Source organism: Anabrus simplex, chromosome 7 (assembly GCF_040414725.1).
Source record: "Anabrus simplex isolate iqAnaSimp1 chromosome 7, ASM4041472v1, whole genome shotgun sequence".
NCBI classification, from domain to species: domain Eukaryota; kingdom Metazoa; phylum Arthropoda; class Insecta; order Orthoptera; family Tettigoniidae; genus Anabrus; species Anabrus simplex.
Genome location: NC_090271.1, coordinates 152,540,679 through 152,555,739, shown reverse-complemented (window position 1 = coordinate 152,555,739; position 15,061 = coordinate 152,540,679). Strand labels below are relative to the sequence as shown.

General features: G+C 38.4%; 1 protein-coding gene across 1 annotated transcript in view; it reads right to left on the bottom strand.

The window, feature by feature from the left end:
• The window catches only part of LOC136877746 (cysteine-rich motor neuron 1 protein), a 104,757-nt gene that overhangs the window by 50,315 nt on the left and 39,381 nt on the right, over window positions 1-15,061 (bottom strand). Inside the window, exons 5-7 of the mRNA XM_068228731.1 lie at window positions 11,456-11,641; window positions 3,254-3,439; window positions 373-483 (exon numbers count right to left, since the gene is read on the bottom strand). Of these exons, the coding sequence (XP_068084832.1) occupies window positions 373-483; window positions 3,254-3,439; window positions 11,456-11,641 (483 nt within the window). The remainder of the gene's footprint in view (window positions 1-372; window positions 484-3,253; window positions 3,440-11,455; window positions 11,642-15,061) is intronic.

Below are 15,061 nucleotides of genomic sequence, written 5' to 3'. Positions count from 1 at the left end.
ACGCTTTTATTTAGTCATTTACAGAAAAATGTTTTAAATCAGGCAGGACTGACAAGAATTTAATTTAAGTTTAAATTTATCAATAGCTGAACGAAACTTTATTCCATGAGGTAGTTTGTTATATATTTTTGACAATTCTTCAGGCTCTTTGTTCCAAAAATTACTGTTTCTTTTTGCATGTGTCATACTGATGCAGGCCTATATTTTTATTATACTGTATGAAAAGATACTTATGTATCTGACTTAACATTTTTGAAAATATAAACAGCTGTATTCCAGTCTCCTAATAAAGGACTTTAGTAGGACACATTAAACCTTTTAAATAATGCTCTGTTCAATTATCTCAGTAATATAATATTCAGTATCACTCACCAGTAGCAACAGCAGGCTTACAGCGGCAGGTGTTGCACCCATTCTCATCAGGAACAAAGCCTGAAGGACACTCATCTGTGCAGTTCATGGGAGGGCAGTGAGGTGGCCATTCTACAAACAAAATTTAATTTTAAATTAAGTTATATTAACTGGTTTAAAAGTCTCCCCTTTCCCCCTACCCCTTTGTGAAGGATTTGTAATTAAAATAAACATGTACTGTTATGGATGGAATTCATTACCTTTGTAAAACTGTTGGTTCATGGGTTTTTTTTCAGAAGTGTTTGAAATAAACATTGTATTTTAATGTTTAATATTCTTTGTTCACCTGAGAATGGTCACGGTGGGTCACTATGATCCACATGTTTGTATTTCAGTTAGCCCAACCATCACCACCAATGGTGACTCTGCAGCCCCCTCCCTCATTACCTTTCTAACTCTCATCCCTCTACACAATACAGTAGTCACCAGTCAGTTTGAACTTACAAGTTATCAAGGAAAGTTGTTTGTGGGTTATCACGACACACCGTGACCGTTTACGTATGAGTAAATTTTTCTCACTTTGTATCTGAAGAAACACATTCTGTGGGAAGAAAATCCAACAGATGTCCCCCTAACAGCATTCTTCCATCTTATGGATGTCATAACTATAAATTCATTAGTTGTCTATGCTTGGAACAACAAAGACAAGCATCTTGAAAGGTGGCAGTTCCTGCAACAACTTGCCAAGAAACTGGCCCTTCCTTACACGACGTCTCATTTGCAGCCTCGAAATTTTAGCCATAAGCCAAGATCAGAAATAATGCATATCCTGACAGAAGTGAATCAAATCCCTGAAGAATTTCAAACAGATGAAGGTGCAAAGAATCTAAAGAGATGTGCACTATGCCCCAGAACTGGGAACAAATGCTACCAAACCTATGTGATCTACAAGAAGTACGTGTGGAAACCATAGGAAACTGACCTGCCTAGACTACCTGGAAAGTGACTAAAATAGCATTTTAATGGAATAAAAAGCCAGATTAGTGTAAACTTATCTGCCATCCCCATTTTTGTTAAAACACCTCTTGATTTTGAAGTTTGTTAATTTTCTCAGATTTCCTGTATAGCATAAGTTCACATGTGAAGAACATTGAAAATTTTAGAATGATGTCCATTTGAAAATGAACTTAAGTATAGTCTACATTATCCTAGAAAACAACCCAGTGTAATATTTTTGTGCTGTTTCAATTTCCAATAAAATATAGTGAATTTTTAAAACACTTGTATTTTTATAATAAATTTGTAACTGTGTTATAATGATTAAAATAAAAGTATGGATATTATCATATTATAAAACACTTAATTGATATGCTAGAAGAGATTTTACAAAATATAAGAAGTTATAAGTTCACCGGACAAAAAAATTAGTCACCCCTGGAAAGGCCCAGTATGCTCCTGGCTTTGATTTTCAGTCTGGTATTCCTCTGGTATTCGCTCTCTGCAGCTCAGCAACTGACTTGTGCTGACTTTGCTCACAGAGTCATGCCACTCTATCTAAATGGCTCTCAGACCTTCGAGCAAGTCTTGTTCTCTTGACACTTGAAGAGTACTGACTGAGATTTGCTCTTTTCCAGCAAGTTACGAGTGTTGAAACTGGTTGGCAACCTATGTTATTTTCGTATGTGTGGAAGTATGTGCTGTTATTCCTTGGGTGTAGGGCTAGGTCAGGTAATTTGGTACTCGAAACAAGGTACTACCCAAGTATCTTTCTGGATTATGGGGAACCATGTGAAATTACTGCACTGAAAACAGCCAAACAGCCATCAAGATTCGAGCCCCAAGCCACCAAATGGTACAGTGAATAAAAGCCTTAACCAAAGAAGTAAGGAAAAATGCTTAAAACACAGTACTATAATAACATCAGTCTTTGAGCACCACAAGAACAAATAGTAGCCTTCAAGCTCTCGCACAGTAGTGCTTAACTTCCAAGTGATGCAGTGGCTGACAGATCCTGGATTCAGTGTAAACGAGTGGAAACATGCAGACGATGTAACTATGTTCAAATAGTCACTCTGTCATCCTTATTTACAGCAGCACTACAAAATTTGCTAGGACTCAGACTGTAAAACATTCCATTAATAATATCTCCCTTATTATTCCTCATATTGAAAAAGTGTACATGAGAAAAATGTTTTAGAAATGGATTCTCATTAGGGATGATAACAAATATTTTGAAGAAGAGTAAAATCACTGTTTTGGTCTTCCTGTAAAACCCCGGTCTATTCAGGGATTTTGAAATGGTATGAACCCTAAAACCTACCTCTGACTAGGTGGATTCTAAATATGTTTGGTTGACATATGTCCAATAGTTTTCAGTCATAAGAAATGAAACAGACACCTAACCTACCAAGTTATTACACCTGAAACAGATAACTACAAGAAAACTTTGCCAAAATAATCAATGTACAGACATATGGTCATCACAATTTTAGTTATGAAGATGACAGAAGATAAGAATGATTATGGTACCATACTTAAATAATTCATTAATGAATTTCATTCACTTTGTTAGAATAATGGCAATGTGGAAAAGCATGTACTGCTGGAAAAAATTATTCATGTACACTCATGATTTGCAGTGGTGTATGTTTTATGAATATGTAGAGGTATATTATTGCATTGTTAATTTACATGACTTGATTGGGTACTTTTTTGTTCCTGGCCAACACTTAAAAGTACTTTAGTTATTTGTACATGGCAAAGGGGTTTGCAGATTCAAACATATTTCTGAACTTAGAAATATTATTACTGTTCACAGTAGTACTCAAGTACTCTGAGATAACTTGGTTTATGCCCTGAATTTCATCCCTAAATTGATTAGACATTGGAAAGAATATCATACCATCACAAATAGGGCAGCACTGTCCAGGTTCCTTGCGAGGTTTCAGACATGTCACTTCACACATGTAAGCTGTGCACCTCCGTTTGCCCTTTACACAGGTACAGTGTGTACAAGAATCATCTTCCCATTGTTGTCCATTTTGTATGATCGTACCAGCCATTGTTATACAGCCATTAGGAGGTTCCGCTGGAAATAAAATATATAAGTCTCATGAAGACTGTACAAGTGCTTAAGCAACATTATGGATAGTTAAAACATAATTTAGTGATTTCACTGAAATAATAATAATAATAATAATAATAATAATAATAATAATAATAATAATAATAATAATAATAATAATAATAAAGTAGTTGGGAAAAGAAATCAACTACCACCTGGATTCAAGAAGTCAAGAAAGACCTGGAAAGGAACAACATACGAGAAGAAGAATTATTGGAAAGAAAGATTTTTAGGAAGAAAGTCTTACAAATGGAAGGATTCCAAGGGAGGAAGGAAAAGAAAACAGGCACAAAGTGGACTGAAGACAGGAAAAAGAAACACAGTGAAACAATGAAAGAATACTGGAAGAAAAGGAAAGAACTAAGGAGGAACAATTGAAATTGTAACGTGGTCCTTAGAAGGCCGGAACGCAAGAAGAAGAAGAAGAAGAAGAAGAATAAAGTAGTATGCAATAAATTCAATGTCTTCTTTGAAAAAATTATAATGATTATTTTCTGCCAGAAAAATGTTCTTGTTAGAAGACCATTAAAATTTCAACCATTACATGAAGTGTATGACTAAACCTACCAACCTACTGCATCATTTTTGCCCCAGTGTGTTCTTAGTGTTCAACATTAATGGTGGTGGTGATGGTGGTGTTCCATTAAGGATCTAAACAACAAGATTATCAACACCTTGTACTCTTATCATCTATTGAAGGATGTTGAGGGACAGTACTGACACTTCTTAAAACAGAACACAATGAGTAGTAGGGAAACTGAGGACTCAATAATATGGGGCCTCTGGGTCTGGCATTTCTTCCATTTACTTATGCCAGCCTCTTCATTTTCATCTTTTGTTTTCAACCTTCCTGGGTCAACTCTTGTCCTCGTCCAACCGTAAAGATATTAGGATTCTGAGGCCGAAGTAGGGTTTCATTGTCAGGCACTTCATGGCCCTTTTCTTTAATTTGCTGATACCTTCATTCATCTTCTGATTAAAGTTACGAGAAGATGGTTGTCTAGTTGTACTTCCCTTTAAAACAATCATCACCACAACTACTGCCACCAAGACTCCTTAGACTTTGTACACCTGTACCTAATACTGTCTGGATTGGAAAATTAGAATAACTGACCACAAGAGATTGCCATTGACATGATGTCACATTTCCAAGTACCTTGGATGCTGACTAACATAAGAATGGGAACTGGATATAGAAATCAAAAGCCAAATCAGCACTGCAGGAAGTGTCTTTTTGAAATTAAAACATCTTGTGTACAACCGTGATCTCCGATTCAAAACTCATTGGTATATCGTAAAGTGGTATATGTTCCCAGTGTGGAAATGATATCCTGAGCATGGAGCGATGTGAGGAGAGGTCACAAAAAAGAAGAACAACATATTAAACAGGAAAGATACCAGTATCAAGCTTTTCTGGGACCCAATTATTACCTCATGTTTCACAAGCTATGAGTCCTAAGGACGCATATAATGCCTGTCTGGTAATGTGTGACTGTGATGTCTGCACTGGACAATATCAAGATCATCTGGGGTTGATAATCAAGTTGTTTTGTTACTTTAAATAACTGTTCATGGGTGATTCTTTTGGGCTCTAAATAGTTCCTGTACTTTAAACTACCAGTGTTGCAAAGAAAGAAAGAAAGAAAGAAAGAAAGAAAGAAAGAAAGAAAGAAAGAAAGAAAGCCTACTTATATTACAGGGAGTTCAGTGAAACAGCACATTGGGTGGTATGGATAAAAATGTAGTACAGTGGAACTTCCTTATAATGGACACCAGCATTGAACGTAAAAATGTCAGTTATTAAGAAGTATCCATTACACGGAAAAGGCTTAGAATACTGTAAAAACTAATTTTGCATAACAGAATGTTATTACACGATGTTTTACAATAATAATGACATCTTTGCACTGTACAGTAAAATACTTACAAAACATAAGGCTAAGCATTTTGCTTTTTACCAAGCGAGTTGGCTATATGGTTAGGAGCACGCAGCTGTGAGCTTGCATTTGGGAGATAGTGGGTTCAAACCCCACTGTCAGCAGCCCTGAATATGACTTTCCATGGTTTCCCATTTTCACACCAGGCATATGCTGGGGCTGTACCTTAATGAAGACCACATCTGCTTCCTTCCCACTCCTAGCCCTTTCCATCACCATAAGACCTATTTGTTTGTGCGACATAAAGCCAATTATAATTCAAAAACAATGAAGGTATTTATTAAACCACCTGTTCAATACTTTACATCCACTTATAAGTGGTTACATAAACATAATAACACTTATTCAGGACATGTTTCACCCCTAATTTAGGGCATCTTCAGCCTAAAATATAATCTTCAAAAGTACAAATAATATTAAAAGAGAAGCTAGAAGATTAGCCTTGTAGCATAATTATTAAAACTTGGTACATATGTGAAAAATACATTGATACATTAATAAAACATATTAATGGAGCACTGTCAGTGATCATACTAAAACATTTCTTGTCCTAGACTAAAACTTCCTCCAATAAAATTACATAGTTCTAATTAAAATGGTTCAACTAAAATTGTTTGTGGTTTCACCTTATGTGAGATTACGTATATTGTGTATATTGCATAATATTGTGTTAACGCCTTCATTTTGTTGCAAATTGCGTATATTGCATATATTGTGTTAATGCCTTTATTTTGTTGGCAATATATATGAAAGTATTCAAAATGTATTGATATCGTTCTGCGTTTACAGTGCCATGCAGTCCTACAAAAGGGTCAAGCCCATGCCATGAGCAACATTCCTGCACCAGAATGCCACCTAATCCAAACTTCACTGTTAACACTGAACATTCAAGTGGATAGCGTTCCACGAGCATTCTCTATGCGCAAATCCTCCTACAATTTATAAAGTGATTCATCACTCTAAATTACCTGTTTCCACTGTCCCAGTGTCCAGTGGTGTTGCTATTTATACCATGCCAGGCAGCGCTTTTTATTAAGAAGGGAAATATTTAGCTTCTGCTGGACCATGACACCATATTCTTTTTAAATCCCGATGGACATTCATGGGACTGGCTGTACTTTGAGTAGCACTTTGAAATTCTTTGGTGTGTTGTGGTTGTGTCTTCACATTTTTACTTTACAATTACATAATGGACAGTCGATGTGGGTATATCTATAAGGTTAGAAATGTCCCTTATAGATTTCTTGCTTATGTGGCAACCATGCGCACAGTAATCAACATGATAGCATATACAGACAGAACGAAAGGCTTTATTATCGACTTGACCATAAAAATTGAACATCACTTAGGCCAACCCTAATAAGTCTACTTAGAAAAAAAATAAATATCTACAAGCCAAATAAACCATTCTAAAAGAATAAATAAAACATGATGACATCAAAGTTATACGTCTAATGATTGGAGCTTGAGAGATGATACCAGCCTCCTTTCTGACGTTATAAATAAATAAATAAATAAATAAATAAATAAATAAATAAATAAATAAATAAATAAAATACACAAACAAATAAATAACTTCTATTTTTTTTTTTTTTTTTTGCTAGGGGCTTTACGTCGCACCGACACAGATAGGTCTTATGGCGACGATGGGATAGGAAAGGCCTAGGAGTTGGAAGGAAGCGGCCGTGGCCTTAATTAAGGTACAGCCCCAGCATTTGCCTGGTGTGAAAATGGGAAACCACGGAAAACCATTTTCAGGGCTGCTGACAGTGGGATTCGAACCTACTATCTCCCGGATGCAAGCTCACAGCCGCGCGCCTCTACGTGCACGGCCAACTCGCCCGGTAAATTCTATTTATGAAGAGCACTGAGAAAATGCTAATCATTGCCATTCAAGAATCTGTAACCGTAATAATATCTCACCTACCTGTACCAACATAATTTTAATCATATCTTATTCCAATATTGTTCTACCTTTTTTTTTTTTTTTTTTTTTTTTTGCTATTTGCTTTACGTCGCACCAACATAGATAGGTCTTATGGCGACGATTAGATAGGAAAGGTCTAGAAATGGGAAGGAAATGGCCGTGGCCTTAAATAAGGTACAGCCCCAGCATTTTCCTGGTGGGAAAATGGAAAACCACGGAAAACCATCTTCAGGACTGCCGACAATGGGGTTCGAACCCACTATCTCCCGATTACTGGATACTGGCCGCATTTAAGCGACTGCAGCTATCGAGCTCGATATATATATTGTTCTACTTTGTCTTAACAGCTACCAACTAGTGTGGGAAGTAGTTGATTCAGTCAATAAAGCAGTAAAACTACTGGAGGAGAATTAATAATAATAAAAATTGTTGTTTGCTTTACGTCCCAGTAACTACTTTTATGGTTTTCGGAGACATTGAGGTGCCGGAATTTAGTCCCACAGGAGTTATTTTACATACCAGTAAATCTACAGACACAAGGCTGACGTATTTGAGCACCTTCAAATACCACCGGGCTGAGCCAGGATTGAACCTGCCAAGTTGGGGTCAGAAGGACAGCACCTCAACAATCTGAGCCACTCAGCCCAGCTGGAAGAGAATTAAAAATTGTCTGTTTAGAGATGTCTGCTAGTCAGAGGTGTCTTTTATGAGAAGTTCTAATGTAATTGCTTTTATTGAGAATTCTAAGTAAACAGGTAATATGATTTATATCCATAAAACTGGAAATGCTTTTGCTCTTAGAAAAGTCTAAGGAGCTTAGCAGATTGTTTGCCTCCAATGCTTTCTGAAATGAGGGCTTATATTTTGCTAAATGACTTGTGCTGTTTATGCACTAATATGCTACCATAAAATGTTTTGATAATTTCTTACGCACCTCTGTGAAAGAGTACATCCAATATTCATGGTAACAGATTTATATTACATACATATGCATATTTATATCTACTTTTAGAGATGTTTGGATGAGTTTTAATTTGCCATATTGGTCCTCATACGTTGACCATTCTTGTTGGTTCTCTTGTGAGCCGAGTATCAGTCAATGACATGTCTGCATATCTGTTCCTGTCCTAGTTGTGCAGGGGGTGAAACAGGGCCGATGTCCAGCCACTTGGCAGTTTCTCTGTTGCCCAAATTTCCCAGATGATATCCAGAAGCTTGTCATCTGCTTTATCACCTGTATACTTCCGAAGCTTGGCAACTATTGAGTCCTCAACTGGTCTTAGATTTGGGTTTCAGTTTTCATGACTGTTTGGGATTTCTAAGACGCTCCAACTCGTCTTCAGCATAATGTTGCATTCCCTAAATTTTGATTGGGATGCGTGCGTCATTTGTCAGCGATGATGGATTCCTACAAAGAGTTACCACATTTGCCCAGTGTTCCTGCATTCTTCTTCGGTGAGCATCCCTCCGTTCTTCAGTTCACTTCTTGCCGGTTTTCATTTTTGGTTTTGGCAGAAAACTCTGTACTTCCCCAAGTTTCTTATTCGAAGAGTCACATTCCAAGATGTCCTCATGTGAGATCCCCAGTTCTTGTAGGCCTTTTTCCACCTCTTACTTCCTCTTCCCACAAAGTAGGCACAGATTTGATTGGACAATCTTCCAGAGCTCATTCATGTCAAGTGGCTATAGAAAGAGATTCTCCTTGTGCGTATGCTGTCCGTTATCTTTTCCACGTGTAGGTACAGTTCATCATTGTTTCATCTTCTGTACTCTCCTTGTTCTCTGACCGGGCCCAAGATCTTTCTTAAAATCTTCCTCTCTTTGGCCTCCAGTTGTTCTACCAGGCCTTTCTAATTCATCACAAGGCATTCTGATACATATAGCACCTCCAGTCGAATAACGGTACAGTAATGCCTGAGTTTGGCCTTGAAGGACACTGACCGTTTATAGTAGGTGTCTTTGGTTTGATGGTAAGCCATTCCCATCTTGTTGATCCTTGACACGAAAGCTTCCTTTTTGTGAATATTGGGTGCTATCCACTCACCCAGGTATTTGAATTTCTCTGCCTTTTTTATGTTTCCTTTGTTCACCTTCAGTTCTCTGGGTGCTGACTAAATGTTCGTTATGAACTGTGTTTTCTCAAATGAAATCTGAAGCCCTGCCTTTTGCTGCTTGCATCTGTAGTTGAGTGATTTGTTGTGTGGCCTATTTCCCTGCCTTATCCCTGTCCATATCTCTCCCCTGAATTTCACTTTGGAGGTCGTATCCAACAGGGTTTTTTGAATGATTGTTCTTGTCTTATTATCTAAACTTAATTCTTTTAGGACATGATCAGGATACTTCGATCCAGCCTTCTTGAAGTCAATGAAGGTCACTACAAATTTCTTACTTCTCACTTTCATGTACGATAGAATTAATTTTAGATTTATGATTTGCTCAACATGATCGCCCTTTCCTAAACCCATCTTGGTGTTCTCCCAGTTGCTGATCTAGCTGTGCTTCGGCTCTCGTTTGAAGTGCTTGCACAAGAATCTTGTATGTTATCGAGAGGAGTGATATGCCACGATAGTTGTTTATGTCCACTTTGTCACCTTTCTTGTGCAGGGGGTGAATCAGGGCCGATGTCCAGTCACTTGGCAGTTTCTCTGTTTCCCAAATCTCCAGGACAATATCCATAACCTTGTCAACTGTTTTGTCACCTGCATACTTCCAAAGCTTGGCAACTACTGAGTCCTCACCTGGTGCTTTATTGTTCTTAAGTTATTGAACGATCTGCCTGATTTCTTCTCTGGTTGGTGGACTTGAGTCTGGATTAATGGGCACATTTTCTTGAAAGGAAAATTTTAATATAGGAGCCTTACAGTTGAGGAGGGACTCAAAGTATTTTGCCAGGATCTTACAGTTGTTTTTGTCTCTGTAAGCAGCTTTCCCATTGGAATTCTTTAGTGAAGACTGGGTGGTGTGTATTTACTGAGATTTTGCTTGAAGGTTTTGTAGAAGTCGCAGATGTTTTTCATTTTTTAAATTTTGATCTATCTGTGCCAAATGATTTTTGTGGAATGCTCGTTTTACCCTGCATATGGTTTTATCAGCCTGCTCTCTTGCGATCTGGAACCTCTCTCTGTTTACTCCATTCTTCCACTTGTTCCATCACAGCCTTTTGTTTATGGCATCGTCGCATTCATTGGTCTACCAAGGATGCTTCTTCAATTCTGTCAGTGGGATGGTTTCTTTTTCCATTTTAACTATGGCTTCTTTGAGTTGTTCCCAATTCTGTGGCTCAAGTGAGTGATTCAAGTTTCTGAGTGAATTCTCTTTGAGTCCTTAATTTTTCCACATCAAACCTGTTGATCTTTCTTTCCTGAAATCTCTTGGTGGATCTTGGAATAAGCTTCATTTTTATCTTTGAGAGATATTGATCAGAGTCAAGATTTGCGCTTCTTAAGACTTTTAAATTCTGGATTTCTCTCCGAGAATTATGAGAAATAGCAAGTGGTCAATTTGGAATTCACTGAGAGGGGGATTTGGGGATATCCATGTTTTCTGTTTCTTAGGAAGGTGTTTGAGAGCAATTGACTTCGTAATAAGGTTGAACACCTTGCACAGCTCTTTCTCCATTGTGGTTTGTCCTCCTGTGAGCCAGGTAGTCTCCAACAATATTATTGAACTACTTTTCTTTTCCAAGCTGAGGATTGAAGTCTCTGAGAAGGATAATGGTGTGTTCTTTGGGAATCTTGGACAGAATATCTACAAGCTCTTCCCAGAAGATTTCTGTTCCTCATGGGTCTGTCCTGTTACCTTGATTAATTGGTGCATGGACGTTCACCATGATGTAGAGTTTATTTGTGCTTCAAAAAGAAAGGATCGAGATTCGACTGTTGGGGGGGTGTGAAGTTGGTGACAGACTCTGAAATCTTCTTGCTACATTTTATGCATATCACCCAAATGTGTTGCTCAGAAACATAAAGATACAGGAAGGAATGAAGGGTGGGTGAACATTTATGGGAAATATAACATGATGGTGATAACGATGATAATGACAATGATGATGATTGGTATAAGTTAAAAAAGATAAAGTTTGAAGTAAGTAGTACATAAGAAAAACAGTGGACTTACAAACACAGACAGGGCAGCAGCCTCCCTCTGGGATCTCTGTTCTCTGGCAATTAGGTGGTAGATCTGGGCACAGACTCTTACAGAAGATAATCCCAGAGCTGCAGTTACACTGCTCACAAGGATTCTTTAAGAAAGAGATACCATTCTGAATGCGCTTTCCTTTCCAATCACAAGGTCTGTCAGCTTCTGAAACACATATCCATGGTGCTCTCCAAATTTATTTCTCATTAACTGTTCAGCCATCAGTAATAATGTTTTAAAATTGATTCCATCTTTTAGTTGCACATAATTATTGAGACTGTTCTAAACTTCAACTTTTCTGTAGACAACATGACTGAATTACTTGAATTATCCTATCTTTAAAGTACATTGGATTGCTCTAAATTAAGTAATAGATCTTAGGTGAGAGGATCACGATGTCGCAAATTTTGGGTCCATAGCTTGCAACATTTTCGAGGAAAGTCCTGTTTTGTGATTTTTGAAGAATTACAAGGCAATGGCTGGCGGTGGCTACTGATGAGGTTGCCGGGGTATGTGGGCAAGTGTTTAAACTGGTTGCAGTCTGCTGTTGTATCTCCCGCTTTTGACAATAACACTCATATCCTCATTCCAGAGGAACAATTAGCACTAGGGCATTTAATTTTTGTGACAATAGTACAGAGCATAACTTCATGCTTTAAACTTAACAAACGTAATGAACGTTCTACAACTATTCAACACTAAGACACTAAGTGTAACTTAGCCTATTTCAATGACAACGATTCCTGCCCCTTATTTGTACCCTGAAGGTGAAAATACGAATCCACATAAAACCATCTTCAGGGCTACCGACAGTGGGATTTGAACCCACTATCTCCCAAATGCAAGCTGACACATGCCCCAAAACACACGGCCACTTGCTCGGTAGCTATTTACTTAGAGAGGTCAGACTGTGGGCAAAGCTAGACAACCTCTCATAGGAAGGGACAAGAAAGAAATGAAGCTATTGACCTAGAAAGGTCAGACAGTGGACTAAGATAGATGAGCTCTCACTGGAAGGGATGAAATGAAGTGCTGATAAAACATGGGCAGACATGGTTCTCCACAACACCAGTTTATTTCCTATTTTTGTATTCCTTAGAACTAAACTAGAGGAGAGAACATTCAGCCTGAGCATTCATCGGGTACATAGACGTCATTCACAGCAGTTGTCTGTCCTTTCTGCCCTATGTGTACTTCATATATCCTTCTGGAAAGGTTATAAGATTGGCAGGAGGGTTAGTATGTACGTGAAGCTCACCTTCAATGGGGAATTGCCTATAAAGGGCTCCACCATCTCAGGACGAGGATAAGAATTCACTTTTAAGAAAATGTTATAAATGTTTGGAAGACTTGGGAGTGAGAAGACAAGCTGCTCGACTAACCGGTATGTTCTGAGCAGTTAGTAGAGAGATGGCGTGGAATGACTTTAGTAAATGAACATACATGAATGGAGGTGTCTGAAGTCAGAAAATTTGTAATATGAAGACAAATTTGGAATTCAAGAGGACAGATATTTGATAAATGTCCAACTTGTTTGAAATCATAAGAAAAGAGCAGGTAAATAACTGATAGGCTATCTGCCACCTGGGCAACAGCACTAAATGCAGATCAAGGTGACCAATTGATTGTACGCTAATATGGAATTCTTCTTCGTGGAAATCTTTTAGCGTTCATCTCCACAGCAGCATGAGTATTCTGTCCTATTTTGCCATAAATTAAAATCATGCTGAAGTATTCCGTTGATGTGAATCATGCCATGGCTAAGCGGCATGTGTTCACTTGCAACACACAGGGTTGTAAACATTGTGTCACAAGTCGTTCCTCCTCTCCCAACGAAGCTGCTGATCTCGTGTTCAGTTTGCTTCATCGTAGCTGTGTTGCTACATGTTCTTTGCCACCATTCAAGTCATAATGTTTCAATTTTTTACCAATAAATGCATCAAGATAAAAGACAAATAAGCATTTGTTTCGACACTTACTCCTAAAACTACTTTAAATGACTTGGGAAATAAAGTAAAAAAAGCAAGCACGGGAAGTGAGTTGGTACAGCCTACCGTTTGGTAAAGCATCACGAATACTTCATATGTGTTAAGTAATGTTATTTTCACGTTGATGTTATATGTTCGTCATCTAAATCCGTTTAGCTCCACTTTTCAGTTTGACTGAGCAAGTGGCCATGCGGTTAGGGTCACGCACGTGTGAGCTTGCATTCGGGAGACAGTGGGTTCGAACCCCACTGTCGGCAGCCCTGAAGATGGTTTTCCGTAGTTCCCCATTTTCACACCAGGCAAATACTGGGGCTGTACCATAATTAAGGCCACGGTCACTTCCTTCCCACTCCTAGCCCTTTCCTATCCCATCATCGCCATAAGACCTATCTGGGTCGTGAGATGTAAAGTAAATAAAATCTTTTCACTTCAAAAAGCTGTTGAGTTTCAATTCATAATAGATACTCATGCATTAAAGTACTTTTGAAATTTGCGAAGTGTCAACAGTCATAGTCGCTGCTCATTTCGCTAACATCCAAACCATGTGTGGGAGTAGTGTTCTATGTCTTCACGCCGCATGGCCAACTCGCTCGGTGCCGGAAGAGATAGAATTAGCTACCCCTCAGTGCTAAGAAATGTGTGTTAAACATGTCATTGAGACGGAAGACGGAAGAAAAAATGCCTGGCACAAACCGGCTAGTACTGCCATTGAACGGATTGTAATAAACGTGAACATCTTCGACAATGTGCGTGTTAACACGCTACGGCTATGGAACCTGGCTCTTCATTCAGGAGATGAGAGAGTTTGAACCCCACCATGGCTGCCCCAAGAAATGTTTTCTGTGGTTTCCCATTTTCACGTCCAGACAAATATCGGGACAGTTCCAGTTCATAGGCCACAGCCAATTCTTTCCATCTCCTTACCCAATTTCATTCACCTGAAGTTAGCATCAGGAAGAGTATCCGGCCATTAAAATATGCCATATAAATTCATCCCACTCATCCTCGAGAAACAGGACTACCAGTGGGGTGTGGGTGTACGTGTTTTATATACAAGATTGGAATTGTTGGCCTCACTACTACTCTGCAGCATTATTTGAAATTAAATATTGTTTAGAACAGGGGTGCTCAAATAATTTGCAGGCGGGCCGAATGGCCGGTTACTAAATGAACCGCGGGTCACATTATCCCCTCCTCCATCCGTCCTTCCCTAACACACAAATACATCCACACACCCAGGTGCCCCCTTCTTCAATCACCAACCAATTAACCAACTAACTTCTCACATGGCTATTCAACAATACGAACAATAACCTGACAATACAAAACAAACTGAGAAAAGTAAACGATACTTGGTAACTTTGGTTAAACTCACCAATTAATGAGAGGTCTGGGCCTTAGCTTGAAGTGTTGAAATGCCTGGAGATATATTTTACACAGCCACCCTCAGAATGGAATATAAGTGTTCATCACTGACCCAGGAAGGTAATTTCGATTTTTTAAACTTCATTTTCGAAAATGTTTATTCAAAAAGATAACTTACTCGCAAATGTGCACGAGTATTTTCTCACAAATTTTAAGAAAGCTGGACCCAGTC